The sequence below is a fragment of the Phaethon aethereus genome (genome assembly GCF_964289735.1).
Source record: "Phaethon aethereus genome assembly, chromosome: 7".
In the NCBI taxonomy this organism is placed as follows: domain Eukaryota; kingdom Metazoa; phylum Chordata; class Aves; order Phaethontiformes; family Phaethontidae; genus Phaethon; species Phaethon aethereus.
Genome location: NC_138583.1, coordinates 23068824 through 23088084, shown reverse-complemented (window position 1 = coordinate 23088084; position 19261 = coordinate 23068824). Strand labels below are relative to the sequence as shown.

The 19261-nt window shown below is 39.0% G+C and overlaps 1 protein-coding gene across 1 annotated transcript in view; it reads right to left on the bottom strand.

The window, feature by feature from the left end:
• The window catches only part of TNKS2 (tankyrase 2), a gene marked incomplete at both ends in the record, with an annotated part of 30713 nt that extends 11980 nt beyond the window's left edge, over nt 1–18733 (bottom strand). The window contains 16 exons of the mRNA XM_082002467.1: nt 370–589; nt 855–1020; nt 1434–1579; nt 2008–2087; nt 2774–2945; nt 4036–4114; nt 4207–4298; nt 4810–4931; nt 5854–6040; nt 7753–7819; nt 9025–9119; nt 10463–10538; nt 10937–10973; nt 11281–11376; nt 12362–12586; nt 18529–18733. Of these exons, the coding sequence (XP_081858593.1) occupies nt 370–589; nt 855–1020; nt 1434–1579; nt 2008–2087; nt 2774–2945; nt 4036–4114; nt 4207–4298; nt 4810–4931; nt 5854–6040; nt 7753–7819; nt 9025–9119; nt 10463–10538; nt 10937–10973; nt 11281–11376; nt 12362–12586; nt 18529–18733 (2065 nt within the window). The remainder of the gene's footprint in view (nt 1–369; nt 590–854; nt 1021–1433; nt 1580–2007; nt 2088–2773; nt 2946–4035; nt 4115–4206; nt 4299–4809; nt 4932–5853; nt 6041–7752; nt 7820–9024; nt 9120–10462; nt 10539–10936; nt 10974–11280; nt 11377–12361; nt 12587–18528) is intronic.
• Nucleotides 18734–19261: the final 528 nt, after the last annotated feature.

The window sequence follows — 19261 nt, the reverse complement described above, 5'->3', positions numbered from 1 at the left end:
CTCAGCCTCAAGAGGCTGTAGAGAAGTAATAATTCACTTAAATTACTTGAAAGTTAAGATGTCAATCCAAGTGAAGACAGTGTATTATATATTAGTGAAGACACCTTCACCCTATTTAAGAGTAATTGGCTTTAAAACCTCTGTCAATAAAAAATCCTCTTTGACTGGAGAGGATAGGAAATTAAAGTCATTAGTTAAACAGTTTAGATGAGGAGCATAAGATTAACAAGCATAAAAGACTAATTTTTTTTTTAAAGAGAAAATATAGAATCCTCTAGCTTGAGGCGATACTTTAAACTTGCCTAGACATAGAAAGTTCAGACACACTAACTAATAACTCTGATAAAACCAGCTAATTAAAACATCAACCTGCTAAATGTAGTGGTGTTGAATGCCGTCCTTGCGTGTCCCGACAGTTGACGTTGTCAGGTGAACACAGCTTTTTTACGCGGGCCAAACAACCTTTCTTTGCAGCATCTAATAGAGCTGCATCTCCTCTAAGTAGGTCTTGAATATCAGTATCACCATCTTTAACAAGGTCTAGAGGAGTATTTCCATCTCTGTTTTTCTTTGTAGGGTCAGCTCCATGCTGTGCACATCAAAAACAGGTGGTTAAGTATGTAAGTAGAATAAACACATTGCATCTTGCACATCTCATGCCTTACTGAGCAAATATTCTGACACATACTCAAATCCTTCAGAAGAGGGCCTTCCATTTACTGTGTGAGAAAGGACAACATGGTTGCTAACAAAATTTAACTACCACAAAACACAGATCAATTTCTCAAAGAAGTCCAATCACATTTCAGACTGAACAAGAGAGTAAAGAAAACTCTCTCCAGCAGAGGTATTACCTGTAACAGGAGTTTGCAAATCTCATATTTTCCTTTTGCTGCAGCTTCATGCAAGGGAGTGAATTTCCACAAGTCAGCTACATTGACAACTGCACCATGTTTAACCAGCAGTTCTGCAACCTCATAGTGACCATACGAGCAAGCATTATGTAACGGGACAAGTCCTCTGGAAACAATTAAAAAAAAGCGAAAAATTACCTTTAAAAATTGGGCCTTTTCACAAAGTGACATAAACACAAAACATGGTGCACCTTCAACAATCAAACCGTAACAAAAACTTTTTTTTTAATTTCCCACAATAGTCTGGCAGTAGATATCCCTACTATATTGAAGTGGTAAAAATGTAATCAGCAGTGGCGCTGAAAAGAAGCAAGAACACAGAGCCAGAGAAATTCTTGATGCTCTAGTTTCAAGTACTACAAAATGCTTTTGTGGATATTCTGTACATCTTCATTCTAACAAAACAAAACAAAATTGAACATCTGAAGAAAGATGGGATGCTTATCAACTAGCAATATTCAAGAGCTGACAGATATCAGCAATTACAATTGCCAGGAAAACATACATTTGAGTATTTACCCCTTATCTTTTGCATGCACATCAGCTCCATGCTGAAGAAGATATTCAACAACGGATACCCTGTTATATCCAGCTGCAAAGTGAAGTGGTGTAGACTGACGTCCTTCAATATCTCTGCAGTTCACACTTTGAAGTGTACATAGTTTCTGTGAAATCCCCCAAACAAAATATACATCACTATATATAGTGTTGGCACATTTTTGTCATAAAATGTTGTTATACACATCGAATTATGAAAAATTCTTTTCATTAAGAAGAAAGTTTATTCCTTAGTTTATTTAAAACCTTTACTTTTCACAGATTGCATCCTGAGGGAAAAAAAAAAACCACAAAAACACTCCCTCCTCCCAAATCCACACCTGTGACTTCTTATTTACGCTTTTTATACAAGATGAACTTCTGGAGGTGGTGAACGTTACATTTTGTCATGTATAATATTTCTGCAATACAAAGGTTTTAGGACACGGATCATAGCTCTAAAGCAGTCAGTGAACGGCTGTTTGATTGCTTGTTTTGAGAAATTAATAGTTTGGGATATAATTTCCTCTTATTTTTAGGACAGGTTTAAGCTTACTTTTACAGTATCCACATCTCCAGCCTTCGCAGCCTCCAGCAACTGTCGATCTGCATCAGAGTTACCTAATGGGATACCTTCTGCAAAATAAATGAGATTGCATGACAGGTAAGGGTATACGGTTGAAGGAATTTGTTAAAACAGGAAATCATTTGAGTATTTCAAGGATTTCCCTTAAAAAAAGTTAACCAATTATAGACAAGTTTTGTCTTTCTTACTATCTACAACTGTAGCTATAAGGTCTAACAGTGTTTGCAAAGTTGCCTTTAGGAACATGCTTCCTATCCATTTTGAATACTGTGGAACCAAACTTTATTTCAGTTTCAGAATTAGATTATATCAAGAAGCTTATCTATGTGTACAACGTCTAAACCTTACTGTTGAAAAATCCATGTACCCTGTTGCCTCTGCTCACAAATACAAAGCAGCCATTCTTTGCTTTTGAAACTTATTTTTTACTTAGAAGATTCCCCCCTCCCTATGTCAAGGTTTTTTCCAAAATTATTCCAGGTGGCTATACAATGAAACTTTCCGAGCTTCTCTTGTAACTGAATGCTAGAGAGTAAATTATATTGCTAACTACACCCAGAGCAGGCACTCTCCTGGTTATGGAATAAGAACTGCACAATGCAGTACTGTCTTTCGTAGAATGTACTTTTTTTTTTTTTACTTGTGTTCGCTATTATTTCTTGACAGCACTTGAAATGGCAAGTAAAATGAAGCAACACATTACTTCAGAGGTGCATCTTGAATAAATCAGTTGTACCTTGTAGTAGCTGTTGCACACTTTCAGTCCCCATCTGTAAGGCTGTAAAGCCCTGCAGAGACACAATGGAAGGATCACATCCAGAACTCAACAGCAACCTGCAGGTCTGAAGATGACCACAATGGGCTGCTCTATGAAGAGAGGTCTGACCAAGATTATCTAACGCATTAACCTAAAAATAACACAGACAACAAATTCCACCATCAAAACTTAATACTAAAGCTGTTTTCACTGCTGACTGGGACAGTTTCATAAGTATTCTTCTTACTTTAATTAAAAGAATATATTGAGCATATTTCCAAAGGTCATGACACTTCAAAAGATAAAATTTAAACAAAAGCAGTTCATAAAGTTACAACTACATTTACTGAGGAAGAATAGCCCCCTTTTAGAGGCATGTGAATAAACCAATGTAAACAGTTACAGAAATTTTACACTGCTATTAATTATCAAATATTGATATTAATATATAAAATTACTACTGCTGGTTAGAAGTAGGACATTATTTTGCTCATGGCAGCACAAATTCTCAGCGCCAACATACAGAACAGCTTTTATCTGCACTGGCTTATTGGTCTTTCAGATCGAGGACTTCCTATGTGTTTCAGTCAAGGTGTATTTAACAATTTAAAAATCTGCACGCAAAGATTACTTGTATTCCCTACTGTTCCTCTGGTTTTGATCATTGCTTTGGAAACTTCGCAGCAGTCAGGCTGTAATCAAACTTCCAGGAAAGAGAGATTCAACTCCTAGTTTTGGAGGATTCAGGTATACAGAGAGTACCTCCTTTCCACTTTTTCTTTTTGTGGAAATTTGAACTAAGCATTGTGTTATGATTTAACATTTTGCCTTCACTTGTAATTTTTACTGCACACAACATCACATAAAGTCTACGTGTTTTACAGCTCAGTCTAGCTTTTTGTTGTTCATACATACCCCTACCTTTTTTTTTTCCCCTTAAGCATTTCATTAGTACTGCTGGACAATGAAGCACTGAATAACACACTCTACAAGCTTTCAGTTAACAGTGAGAAGTTATCTGCACTTCTTATAAAATAGGATCAAAACAGTGATGATGCTTCAATGTTTAGGGCTGTATTGATGGATTGATGGCCTATGTCTTAAGTGTATAAATCTACAACCTTCCAAAATGAATTATTTTAGAAAAGTCTGTCTACTCAGGTGTCCATTCTCATGCTACGAAAACCTATACAGTAGGCAAACCTCAACAACAAAAAAAAAGTATGAATAGTAACTCATACCTTAGCTTCATGTTTCACAACTACTTCAACAACATCATTATGAGCCTTTTCTGATGCCACATGCAGAGGAGTCAAGAAGCTTTAAAAAAAAAAAAAGGAAGAATAATTCAAAATGTAATTTGCAAAATCTTCTAAACAAACACTTAGAAGTATTCATTTGTAACCACTCACTCTTTTGTTTTTTCATTGATGTTGGCTCCCTTCCTCAGCAGCAATTCACATACTTGTTTTCTCTTAGGATATGGAGATGCAGCAGCACAATGCTGTGAACATTAATAATTGCAGCATTAACAACTAGCTAGAAATATACAGGTTTTACTGCTTGCTGATCAGCTGGCAGTTAAGAGCTGGTTGTGTGCAAAGTCAACAGAAAAAAATAACCCAACATGTAGAAGCTTATTAATTTGGAAGATTCCACATGGGCTTTTGAATTTACTCCAGTATTTTCGAGAGCTCCCTCTCCAATAACTGCTGGAAACCTTCAAGCTTTACAAACAAAAGCTAACATATGTAGCTTGTTGTTGCTTAAAACGAGACTATTCTACAGAAAAACAGTAATTTAGACAACCGAAATTAAACAAGCAATTTAGATTAGTCTCAACATTAACCTTAAGAACAAAATACTAATCAATATTACTTGTTTAACAAGGCACTGGGTATTCCAGGTTGGTCTGAATTACACTGACACTGAAATTTTTAGTTCTAAACTATTGCCTAGTACGTTTAGGTCAACCACAACATATGCAAAATAATAAATAAATCCTGAGATATTACCAATGCTGTCTCATGTGTTTGAGGATGCTTGAAGTTCACTGTCTCCAAAGAAAGATGTTTCTTTATACGAGCTACATCTGATTCTCTTGCAGCCTGTAGCAGTGAGTGACCTTTGAATTCATCTTTAAAAAGAAATACATACCAGAAGGTTACACACCTTAACTCAAGAATGGTCACCAGGATTGTTTCTTTCAGTTAGATAAAAATACTCATTTTATTCAGCAGACCACGGTGCAGACATTTCCAACTCAGACTTCAGCTTTTACATCACTTGATAAAACTTGCTAGCTAAGTGAAAGCACTACAAGAATGTGCTCTGTTTCTAAACAAAAGCCAGAGACATCCAAATGGGCTGAACAACATGTACTTCACTCACCAGTGTTCTAGGTTCCACTCTTCACATATGTACCAATTCAGGCATATATAAATCTCTACTGCTGACCTCTCTTTGGAAAACCATTTCTAGATGCTAACATGAAGTCTAATGCAGCATTTACTGATAATTTTTGTACATATCCCAGAAAGTTATTGTTTGACCACTTAAGGACAGAATTCAAGGGCATTCTTTTCAACTCCTTAAATTTGCTGGAAAAAAATCAACGCCTTTCATAAATTTCTTTGAACTTTCAGCGATTGTGGCATACTCAAACATATTCAGCATTCTAAACTTATGGTTTTTCTTTTCTTCAAACAAAACACAGTGGAAGAATAAAAATTAAGATTTCAACAGTCTTGATGCAATGACAGGAGCAAGTATGGAAAATGAAAGCGTCGTGAGGGAAAGTGCGTATTCAGGGAAGAAAAGCTACAAAAACCATCACAACCACATGATTCTAAAACTGACAATAAAATTATTTTAAATGCCTACATTTGGAAAATCTAGAACTCTCAAATTATAAACAGTGAAATGTACTATCCAACATTGCGCAATTGCCTGGAAAGTGTAAGCATTTTCCAAATCTGATTTCTGGCAGGTCACTGTCTAGGGAACCTAAGTATACATTACAATCTATAACTGTAGAACTGATCTCACTTTATACTCACATGCTAATCGTTCTTTTAATTGGGGTGTTGGAGCCAAATCAATGGTGCTTTTGTTGTGACAGTTCAACAGTGTTGGGTCAGCACCATAACTTAACAAAAGAGAACACACTTCCACCCTGTTCTTAGAAGCTGCTTCATGCAGAGGGGTGAATTGCCACAGATCCATTGCATTCACACATGCTCCATGCTTGAAAGGGAAAGGGGTAAAAAAGATGCAGTATCAAAAACAGGTCATTAGAAAAAGACTTCTGTCATTAGTTTCAATGCAGTAGACTGTTAATAATAATAATAAAAAAATCAATGCTTGTATGCAAACTGTATCGAAGACATTCATTTTCAATATAACAACATTTCAGCACATTGCAGTTTTTAATCCTCTAGTGTCTCACAGGTACATTCAAAGAAGCCACAGGCAGGCTAGTCTCTTCAGGCTTCCTCCAGCACTTCTAAAAGGACAGTAGCTCTGCTACAGGTCAAACTGGAGAAAGAGCCTAATTCATATACTCCAAGTCACCTTTGAACAAACTCCCACTTCTTATTGCTCTAGAAAAAGTCTAGAGTGAATAGTTGCACTAAGATAAATACATGTTCTGTGAATACTCCCTAAGATATGAATGCCAAGATATCTAGGAAGAGACAAGCACTCAAAGTTTCCTTCAATTCAAAACATTTAAGTACAAGGTTCTGCAAGTAATACTCTTGGATGTTTAATATTTGTGTAATTCTTCTCTAGGAACATTCTAGATGTACCTTGAGTTCTGTCTGTAAGCAAGTCTGATAGAATGTGCTCTTTCCCATTGCTCCTCTTAAAGCTGTAGTGCTTTGCAAAAAATAATTCAAGATTCACTGGAGCAGAAATCCAAGAGGGAATAAAACTCCAGCTTAACAGTTAAGTCACACAGTAGTGTCAAGGCAAGAGGGTTTTTTTTGGTCTAGTACCACAACTGTAAAGATTCACTTTATAATTGGCCTCTGAAGTAAAAAAAAAACCCCAAAAACCCAAAAACTTGACTACTTACACTTACTACAATATATGCTTATTTAAAGAATTTTTTACTTAATTTTTGCTAAACAAATAGAAAGACACAGGGAATTAGCAGTGACTGAGACATACAGGATAGAACAACAGCAGCTATTCCCTGAGCATCCAAACAACTAGAGTTATCTAGCAGAACACTCTCAGCTGTTACAATGATCATGATTTGCTGTAGCAGCTGAGAATGGGCACAGTTCAAAAGTCCCTTGGTGGACACCACTCACAGATTTTTGCAGGCCACATCTTCGAGCCACTAGTTTAATGTGCATCATACTTTATCTTCAAGATTAACATAATCCAGATAAGCCACTTCAGTTCTGAGAGTTCCCTTATGTTAGGAAAATTGACACAGTTTTCTTTCTTTGGGGTGAAGGCTACAATTCAAGGCCAGAACTGATGTTGTAAAGTCCATTCCCTCAAGAGACTGATTACTCTTTAATGTTAAAATTACAATCTTTATCAGTATTCTTTTCAGAAACCTCTTAATACTCTGTATTCTGAAATATTTTTCTATTGTCAAACTCATAATGTTGCTCAGTTGGGGGGGGGGTTGGTTTGTTTGGTTTTTTGGGTGAAGGTGGGAAGGTTGAGATAAGAAGTACATACTTGGTGGTACAAAAACATTCAACTAGGGAGCACAGAGTTAAAAACAGAAAGCACATTTATAATGACGAAACTTCCTTGCAAGCAGAAGCTTCTGTAGCTCCAGCTTAATAATCACTAACATGTAGAGCAAAAGCAATCTATTATTCTTTAACCTTTGTAAACCTAAGTACAAGAAAAGTAAAAAAATGCAATTCGCATTAGTCTATTATACCCTGTTCTTATTTAATAATATGCAATTTAATCTCTTCAAGACCAACCTTTACTAGAAGCTCTGTTACTTCATAATGACCATAGGAACACGCATTGTGAAGTGGTACCAAATCTCTATATAGGAGAGAAAGGGGGAGGATTATCTTAATACACATATTTCAATTCCAAATGCATCTATAACACTGTAAATGGTACCTATATTGCACCTTGAACATTTTACAAAAATAGTGTCAGAGACCTTCAAATTAAGTTGAGAAGAAATAGAGAAGCTGGAAAAGAACCAAGAAAATCCCATCAGCATTTTTCAGAATAATAAATGTTTAAAATAATCAGAAGATGAGAAATTAATTGCACTGTCTTACTGCAAATGAAACGGTTCCGCTCAGACTTGGAACCCTAAGCAGGAAGAACTATCTGCATGGGATTTTCATGAGTGACAGTAAGTATATTGTGACAGTTCCTTTTTCACAAAAGCATTGCTCTAAGATTATCTTCTCCCTTGGAAAGCAGTCTCACTGGCTAATGTTTAAGTAACTGTACAATATTCTACAGTAACAGCAGAGCTACTAAGGTTTTAAAGCTGGCTTCATACTCTCTCAAACCCAGTGGTCTTAGGAGCAAGTGAGAAATTGCCCAAAGCGAATTCTTTCTCTGTGGGATGGTAAGGGAGAAATAAAAAAAAGAGTCCCCAGCCCCAAGGGGACAATTAAAGCTGTCTGATCAGGCAGCTGCTTATGTAGTTGTGAAGTAATCCTAGGAAAATAGAGGAATAAACAGTTTGCTTTCCATAATCTTTAATGTACATAAATACAGATTTTAAAAGCAGGTTTTTCATTATATTTTATGTAGCTAAATAAATTTAGCATGTCTATATTTCACTGTATTTCCTGACATAACAACCAAATGCTTGAAAATATAGTCCAAATATATTTCTGCTGGGAAACAGATCTTCAATTTTTATCATATTCTTTGCAAAAAGCAGCATAGAAAGTTAAAAGTAGAATTAAGATTGATTCAATCATCAAAATGTTTGCTGACTTCACAGTAGTGTATCAACATATTTTATTGAACAAGAGAGAATAATTTGGCTAATGATACCTAAAAGGCAGCATGTTCTATGGTCAGCTCAATTTGGATTCTACTGATTCACAAGCCTTAAGCCTGTACGCTTTGTATTTTTGTCGTAACAGAAAGTTTAAAGACGGCATAATGGCCTCAAGTTAGAAATTCTTCACTGTTAAAATAGTATTACTATTCTTTACTTCATCTCAATTGTTAACAAATTTTGTTTATTCTCAACAAAGAAAAAATGAACATACCCTTTATCCTTAGCATGTACGTCAGCCCCGTGTTGCAGTAAGAGCTGTACTATTTTTACACGGTTATACCCAGCTGCTAAATGTAAAGGAGTAGACTGAAAAGACAGCATGTAGAAGTAATCAGTAACACAAAATCAAGGGTGTTTTTTTTTTTTTTCCTTTTTCCAAAACTTTTTAACAGTACTAATTACTGAAGTCCTTAAAATACTTGCAACAAATTAAAAACCACAGTGACTGAATCAGACATTTGATAACTATGTTCATTGTTTGCTGACTACTCTTGCAAGTCATCATAAACACAAATCCTGAATTTACTCCATCACTAATACATTCTGGCAGCAAAGGCCCTCTTAACGGATTTTTGAGTCCTGCAGTCCATTTTTGCCTTTTAGCCTACCACAACTACTAATACTTTGCTGGGACAAACTATGTCCCTTGTGAAAGGGGAAATAAGGTGGTCATTAGAAACAATGGCTGCTAAATTATAAACAGGTCTCCCTGCTAATCAACAGATTAAGTTTAGAAATTATCAGAGATTGCTGTGCACATATGCGATTGCAGGAAGTTCATGGGATGTGGGGGAAACAATCTTATCTTCTAAATTCTCACCCTTCACCAAGCAATCAGGTAACTGCTCTACGATCTTTTCTAGCAAACCTACTCAAGCATATCCATCAGCAGCACCAAGGGCAGAGCTACAAATTAGTGAAGAGAAATCTTATCCTCTTCCTTTACAAACCCATCAACTGAACTGGGTTTGTACAGTTTGCACAGGCTCATCCTCAAGGATGAGTCTTGTAACTAAAAGATCAGAAAATAGAGATGCATAGGTGTTTTGGAAATCCCAATACCTTACCACAAAGCCTTAAACAGGGAAACTTATTCAAACAAAACTTAAGTGAATGAGTACACATACTTAATGAGAACAATGAGGGTGCCAAAAATCGATACTCAATAATCTGAACCTTCGGTAGGCTAGGGGCTGAACCCACAAGACTATCAGGATTTTTTAGAATGGAGATTTTCAACATTTTTCATGTAGTTCTTCACCAATACTTATAGTGATGAATAGTTTATTCCTGAAACAGCAGCAATAACTTGCCTAGAGTGTATGGCAACTAAGGAGCCTGTGTGTATCTCTTTGTAATAGACACAAGAATGTGTGAAAAGGCCTCCCTTCTTTATCACTGTAGATATGAAGGTCAAGCAGAAGTTCCAATTGAAAAGGTGTTTATTGCTCCTAGGTGGAAACACCTACATAGTATACCAAAAAAAAAAAAAAATCAGCTAGCCACTAGAGAGGTACAATCTTATTTTCCCACATACATTAAAGAAAATAGAAAGATTCTATGTTTAACATTCTTAAAATCTGGTCAAACAAAAACCGTGAAACATGTAAGAGCGAACTAATTTTCAATCAGGTTTTAAACAAAAATACCTTTCTGCCATCACTTGCATGACAGTTAACATTTAATGGTGTAAGAAGAGACATCATCTTTTCCTCATTTCCACTCCTGAAAAACAAGACATGAAATGGGCAGAAATGCTTTTATTCCAGTTTTAAGTAGCTGTATTTGTTAGCACTATTTTGATATTAATTATATTACTTTGTATAGTATTATGTTTTTATATTTTTCTTTGCTATAATGTTCAGCAGATCTGTTCTGAAGTCATACATTTACTTCTGTACTAGAAGCATTAAAGGGAACACAAAAATGCATTTATATAATTATTTTTGTAGCTTTATTCACAGGTACCAGACAAAGCTTAGCATCTAGATAGAATGCCAGCTCAAAAGCATATATATATACACACACACACACACATATATAGATATATATAGCAATCTTACAAACCTCCAGACAATTCTGAAAATGTAACTAAATACCAGATATCTTCCAAACATGCATACCTGGCACTTTCTAGGAGTTCATCTTTCTTGTATTCACCTGGAAGACAAAAGGGAGTTTCTTTAGTTGTTAAATAAATATCTATAGATGTGAAATGCAGCACTTATCCTCCACTTCCAAAATTTTAGAGAACATAAGTGCTAAAAATGTGACAGATGACTACTGAACTAGCACAATAAAACATTTATCCAGAACACATTCCATGACTGAGATGAAGGCCATACGGGAATTTCTATTTAGAATTATAAAAGAGAGAAGTAATATCAGAAGGAAAACCACCCCAAATACTGTATTACATTCATTCAACTCTTATTAGTCATAACGTAATCTAAAGATTATCACTTACCAGTCAGCACTGCTTTGGCAGACGGGTCTGCTAAATCCAAAGCTGTTCTTCCATCTGTGTTCCGGATGGTTGGTTCAGCACCATGTTGCAGCAGTACTACAAAATGCCAAAGTTTTCCATGAGAAAACAATTCTACAAGATAAGGCTTATGAGACAGAGATGTATCGTTACTGTAAGCTGCAAGCAACAAAAGAAATATACAGTTACCGATCCTAACTTCCCCTCTCAAATTTTTAATGTCAGAATTCCTTAATGTCAGCTGTGAACAGTTTAACTAGTGAAACATGCCTGGACACATTTTATGAGACAAAAGCGGAGCAGAAATGGAACAATCACAAACTAGCAGGAGGGGCAACCTCAGTTTAAAGACTCTGACTGACACACCACAAAAAAACAGTCGCTACTTCCCATCAGCTCCAGAGCATGCGGCCTCAAACCCATAAGTGACTATACCCTAAACAGAGCAGTAGCAGGCCATGCACCTTGCACTGATATTGGGGCCAAACAGGCAACGTTATATATACAACTCTCCAGATGTGCTCCAGCATTAGGATGAAGTAAGTGGGAGCAAACCACACAATCAAAAAAATTAAGTTTCTTGACCACATATATAACTTTCTACTTCTTCCTAACTCTTAAGAACTGCGTAGGCAAAACAAGTGGTCAATGTAATTGAAGTTTAGCTCCTATCCTTAACTAATGTAACATGGCTGTTACATATAGAGACAGAATGAATGCATTACTAAAACCAGTTTTGTTCTTTCCACTGCACTGTGAGTAGCAACAGAAGGCAGCATTAAGTCTAGGCTGAAGCAGAAGATAACCTAGGTCTATAACGTTACTCTAAAGCTCTTTGCCCATGATGCCAATGTGAACCTTTATACTTAGGCAATTACCAAAAACAGGTCTAAAAACTTGCTTCTTATAAATTTGGCATATGAATTTAAGTTTAGGAAAGATTTTTAGTTTTAATCCTTATACCAGCAATTGCTTTATATAGTAAAAATGATCTTAAAAAAGTTACTGATTTTTCACAGTTAAAAGAAATGAATCAGTCACAGGAAGAGTGGGAAAAAATTACCAATGCAGACATCTGTCTTGCCCTTAATGGCAGCTTCGTGAAGGGGAGTGTAATTCCAATTATCCCGAGCATTAGGATCTGCACCATGCCGCAAGAGAAGATTGACAACTTCGGCATGACCAAAAGAGCAAGCATTGTGAAGAGGAATAAGTCCTCCATCATCTCGCGCGTGGACATTGGCACCACTTTGAAGTAAATATTCAACTACATCCTTCCGACCAAAGCCTGGAAGAGATAAAGGGAGGAAAGGTGTTAGGGTAGGGTAAGAGGATTCCCTGTCCCACACAGACAGTTTAAAGCAACAAACTTAAAGAACAGTAACCACTCTAAATAACAAGCACAACTGGCATTCTTTACTAAAGGAGCATTTACACACCAAGGTTATTTTTGAAACTCCTAAAAATTACCTTAAAATCAGTAGAAAAATAATATTCAAGATTACCAGAACAGTGAATATCTTGATAGGGCTCCCGTGAGTCAACGGTTTATTGAAAGCTAACAAAAAGCTGACAACGAAACCTCTTTTTCAGTAATTTTATATGGCTATTAAGCCAAACAATATTTTATATGATACTCTGCCAACCCACAGCCAGTTTGTGGAATGACCAAATAGATGAGCCCTGGGAGCAATAAGGATGAGACTGGCTACAAGCCAATGCATGTACAATTCATATTCTAAGCTTTTAAAAAAAGATGCATGTAAGACAAAAAGTATTTTACAGAAACACGTTCCTTGTTTTTTAAAAAAAGCAAGTAAGCAGCACTGCTTTTAGGTTAAAACTAGAAGCATGGCTATTTGCTTTCTAAGGAGTAATTAACATAATGTGCACACAGTTTCCATCCCTGAAATAATCACTTAAAAAAACCCCTTATGGATATAAGTCATCTATCCGAGACCATCCTCTATTGAAGAATTTTATTATGAGAGGATGCACAACCATAATTTAAAGATATTCATAATGTCTATACTAAGTGATGCCTAAAATGATTATAAAAATTTGATCATGACTAAAGCACAAAAATGCTTTTACACATTCTGAGGCACTTTGACAAGCCTGTCATTCAAGTTAGCAGACAGCAAAAAAATATGCCCACTTGCACATTTGGGGCTAGAAACATATCATAAATAAGGTAATTGCTCTTACAAGCCAATTCTAGAGCTACTATTGTTACATTTCAGCTGTATATTGCACATTTGTATAATAGCAAACAAACCAGAACAAACACCAAACTTATCAACTGTATCTGTGTCTTCTCCGATATCTTCACAAGAGGCCAGAATGACTTAGGACTTCTGGTTGTAGCCATTATGCCCATCTGGTTACTTTCCAAAGGCCACTGCCTACAGAAATCCCTCAAAAGTTTCATTAAGGTCTCTTTGGGTCTCGGGGATTATTAGGGCAGGTAAGAACCATATTTTGGTGCGTATCAGACTTGTGCCAAGTACCTTCTGGAAAACAACTTGTGTGTGCAGGACTTGGCCTTCCTTGCTTTGAATGTGAGTTGCAAATCATTTTCCTGAAGAGATCAAGAACTGGGTGGGGACAAAGTCTTGAGCTTTTCCATCAGACTGAATCATCACACAGTTGCCAACACCAGCATACTCAGATTGTAGCGAATTTATATTTTGTTACAAATCATCCATGGAATGTCAATAGTGTAAGTCCCTGCAACCATAACCTAGAAATGATGTTTATTCCTGGTAACTACACAGCATTTCAGTGACAAAAATCACACAAGCATATGAGAAGTGTCAGCATTTTTTGTTACAACTGAACTTTCTAGTTTTAGTTTAGTTGTAACTCAATTTGTTGTTCTTCACTAAACCTGACTATTCAGTAAATCCTTCTCTGAGACTGACAGCAACTGAAATCCTGGAGCAAGCAGCAATTTTACCTTCGCTATTCAGAGCTCAAAAAACCAAACATTGCCATTATTAAGCAATTTCTGGTTCCTACTGACTGAGAGATCTCATATACAAGCTGTATATGCCAAAGATAAAGAGGCCAGGAAAGGTATTCAGAAACGCCTTTGTAAATTCTATACCCCACCTTTCCCCACCCCCCCCGTAAGGAACCACATTCCCCACAGATTTCTGATTATTATAGAAATAATTTTATGTGAAACTTTTTAATCCCAGAATGAACTCCAAGGTATTTTCAAGTAACAGGCACAAGAGTATACTGGTGATGTGCTTCAATTCTTCAAAATACATTACTAATGAATAATACAAATCTTGCTAGTACCTTAACTTCAACCGAAGCACATACTGTACAGCAAATTCACTTTTGAGTCTCAACACCAGTTACTCATCTTACAACTGCCAGAAGGCATCTTGCCTGTCCTAACAGAGAACAGGAGCTCAGCACAGTTGAGATGAGAACTGGATCAGACCTATGGTCCATGCAAAAACAATTTAACTGAACAGGCACAGTAAGACCTGTTCACTGCACATGCATGCATGTTTCTGCTGCCAAAAAAAAAAAAAATCAGTACCTATACAACATATACCCATGTAGCCATATGGGCTATACAGTAAATTACATGCAGCATATTTCTCACTCTTAAATAAATTTAGCTTTCAAAACTAGGTATTATAAATATTGTTATTTTTCTTAAATGTGTCCTCCTGAATTTTTCCTCAAAATTAAAAAAAATTCTGTTTCTAGTTTGAATGCATACTCAAAATTTGCGAAATTCTTCAAGGATCTTCTCAGGTGAGACTTTTCACAAGTACCAGAGTCCTGCAAACATCAAAGCTGTTATTTGATGACAGAGTGCTTGGTATCTTCTTTCAGTACCAAAAAATATTTTCCAGAACCGCTTTAGTTATGTTAGAAGAGCCTCTGATCAAATTCTCTGTCCAGAAGTTATATGCCTGCTAGCTAAACATCATTCATTCTTGTACAGAAGGCATTCCTGTCCCTCAAAGCTTTGATGTTTAGCCATGTTTTTGAATGTAAAATGCCAACCTTAGCAAGAATCAATACCATAACTGAAAATCATCTGTAGTAAATCTCATTATAGCTGTACAGCATTCACCTGGATGGCCTCTATTTAGTACATAGGTTCAATAGGATACAGTTTATGACCACCTCATAGCTTCCCTCCACGCAAAGCCTGCATCCATTCGGAAAATACCCTAAGAAGTACAGCAACACCCCTAAACTACCTATAGTTATTTTAAGGTTGAGACAGCTCATTTGCACCATACCAATTTTTGTAACCACTCTTCACCATTGAGTGCACAACACGGATTCCTTACTTCCTTGTGGAAGCATCTGTACAACAGGGCACCATATATGGAAAGAGAAGTATTTCCTCATTATTTTCTAAGGATGTATGTGTACAGAGGAGGTGGCCAAACTCCGTACAATGGTGTCTCCCTCCTCTCATTTTCACTGAGAGTGGCAAGAGGGGCCTTTGCTGATACAGGGCAGGGAGCCGCTACCTACTGTAACAGTTCCTCTCTGCTATTAGTCCACTGCTACAAAAACAATTTCACCACTTTAAAAAAACCCCAAAATGATAATTTTTAAAGGGCAGGGGAGGTTTCTGGCTCATGAGCTTCTATCAAAAGACCAACTAAATGGTATCACGACTTGCAGCCGTGCAAGGTAACTGTGTCATCATCATGAGCACTTTATTTCTTACTGCAAAGTAGAAGGGCTACTCAGGGCCTCCAGCTCACACTCTTCTACAATCCGACGGCTGAGTAGCTCACTGCACTTGTTCCCCAAAAAGTTACAAACTTTTAGGTTAGGTGACAAATCTTGAGTATTAATCACAATAGAAACTTGTAACTTTATAAATATTTCTTCAAAAAAAAAAGTTATTTACAGTCACTGCTGTGTCATAATTAACATTCACCTCGTTTTGACGGGATGACAACAGAAAACAACTGAGCTCCGATTCTTCTCCCCTGCCCCAGACCTTCACTTTTTTGATGAATTTTAGCTTGCAGGAAGGGCATATTGGTTCCTGCCAAGTCCCTAAAACCCTGTGATACTTTCAAGTTTGTCATACACTGTGATGAAAAGGATTGACTTGAGGAAGTATATGCAGCTTATGGTGAGAGGGGACTGAGCCTAGTACATTGCAAAGGGTGGTGGGCTCTTCACTTAAGCTTCAGTACAACTTGTCGACCACACACACAATTGTGTGCTACGGAATCCAAAGAGCAACCTTCACAACGATCCCAATATATATTACTTCTCATAATGACACATGCCCATGGAGAGGTTGCATATTTTTTTAAATATATTTTAAAACCCACGTTTACAAAAGGACACATACAAAAAGAGGAATTTGTTTTATTTAAATTGCTAAGTAAGATCTGGAAAAATATTTTAAAAAATGGAACCCAAGTTCAGACCTCTGAATGCCACTAAAAAAAGAAAAAAGGCAATACAAAACCTATCTTCATATTTCAGCTCCACCTCTTCCATAAAACAATCTTGAAACTAGTCAGAGAAGTTTTGTAATGCATTTTCTAAGAATACACACCTAGGCAAAACAAAGCAAGAATACAGCAGACTTTATCTTTTACTTCCTGGAATGAAATTCCTTTAGAGACAAAAGACAAAAGAAGCTACTATTACTCCAACTGTGAATAATAGAGGAAAAGCAAAACAAAACAAAAGCAATAACCTCAAAATCCAGGAGTTACTCATGTCCATAGTTCACACTGAGACTATTGCAGGTAGGCTGACAACAGTGATTTCTACCTGAAGCAGTGGAAGAGTGTTAAATCAAGAAATTACACAAGTATTTTATGTCACATGTCAACCAGAAACTTTTGGCATCTCCTACAGTCTTGCAAGAGGAGCAATTAATTTCTCTGTATCAAGTCTGAAATAGACTTAAGTATGGCAATGGTTACACACCAACCTGTTTAATATTAGAAGTCTAACAACTACATGAACTTTCTGCCATATATTTTTTAAAGAAAAGGCCTTCTATAGATCAGGAGTTCTGTTTTTTAAAGTCAAGACAGATCAATCCTGTCCAAAGAGATACACCACATCACTATATTCCATGAGCAACTCCTTAGGCACATTTAAAAAAAAAAAGAAAACCCATCACTTCTCCAAAAATGCTGTAACACACACTCATTTGTTTAAAAGTTCAGCGTTTATTAGCTAACCGGCAGGACTGCTGCATACAGAAAGATATCTGCAAAACGGTTTTCCTCTGACAGGGTATTTTGTCTCCTGGGCTCTCTTGTTAATCAAGTTTCTTACATCTGTGAAATGCCATGTGTCCTGAACAGGCTTTCAAGAACTTAGACCTGTTAAGACTACTAAATGCGAGGAAAGGACACCTTAAGTAGAAGCCTTTTCCAAAACAATTCAGTGAAAAAACAAACACCTTTATTACTATCTGTGCTCGTTAGCTGAAAAGAAGCTACTGTCTCCTGCAGCCTGCCAGCCTTGGGTCCTACATCTAACGCTGTAATCAAATCAAAACAAACAACATGAAAACAACAGTCACAGTCAGGTCTTTGAAAAGGTGGGATACAATCTTCTGGCTGTTGCCAGTGAAAGCAGTCGTTCTGTGATGTCAGTTGTTTGCATATTTGAGTCCGAATCAACAAAATCTATTTGCTAAAGATAAGAATGCAAAAAGCTGACAGGCATCCGTCATGGGTGAAATTCTAAAAATGAGCAGGCCTACAGAAATCAATGGAAACAGTATCCGGGACACAGGTAACCTGTCAGAGCTCACGTGCCACAACGCGAACAGTCAAAACCTCAGCCCAGATGTCCTCAAGGCCAGCTGAGGCCAGCCCCCCTCCCCCCCCCCCCAAGACGCCGCCTGTACCACTCAGCAACCACCACCGCGTGGGTGACAGCCGATCGGCCACACGAGAGCGGATGTCGCGCCTAGAGACGGCGACAGCCGCGGGACGGGCGCCGGATGCACACGGGGGCCGACGAACCGCCCCGATCCCCGCTGCACCCAGGCCCGGCCCCTGCGGCGGGTCCAGCCGGCCACCTCCACACCCAGTGCTCCTCCGCGGCCCGGCCAGGCCCGGCCCTCCTCAGGCCCCGCGCCGAGAGGGAGGTGGAGGTGCGCGGCAAGGCAGCGGGCCTGGCACCCGGCGGAGCTGCCCTTCGGGTTCCCCCTTCCCCACAGAGGCGGTAACGGCGGCCTCGGGCCCGTACCTGCGGCGAAGTGCAGCGGACTGGACTTCCTGCCCGCCGTGTCCCGGCTGTTCACGTTCTCGGGCCGCACCAGCCGCTTGACCCGCTCCACGTCCCCGTTCCTGCAGGCCTCGAAGAGCTCCCGGGCGGGCTCCGCCGCCGCCACGCCGCAGCCCGCCGCTTCAACCAAGGCGGCCGCGCCGCCCGCGCACCGCCGCCCCGCCATGCCGGGCCCGCCGCAGGCGGCCGAGCAGCCCCCGCCGTCCTGCTCACAGGCCGCAGCCCTGCGCGGCAGCGGCTCTCGACACGCGCCGCTGGGCGGGGCGCTCGCCCCACCGCATCGCGGCGGAGGGATCCAGGCGGAGCGGCCGCGGCAGCAGGCGCCACTGCCGGCTTTGCTGCGCAAGCGCTCCCTCCCTCTCCCGACAGGCTGGGCACGCGCGAGGCGCGCACGCGTGAGAGAGCGCAGCGAGCATGGGCAAGTGGGGCGGCGAGGTGCCTGTAGGGGTGCTGGCGGTGTTGTCCGCGCCGGTGCCTCGGCGTGGCCGCGGCCTGCGGGCGCCGCTGAGCGTAGTGTGAGCGGGCTGCGCGGCCCAGCCCAGCTCGGCCCTTGCCTCGGCAGCCGGTGTGACCGTTGCGCTCTGGGAGGCGCTGGCTAGGCGGGCGCTCATCGCTGGGGCCTAGAACCGGGAAGGGGCTGCGGGAGGTGTGCTTGCACCGAGGGGGCTCCCGGTCTACCGGCCATCTCCACGGC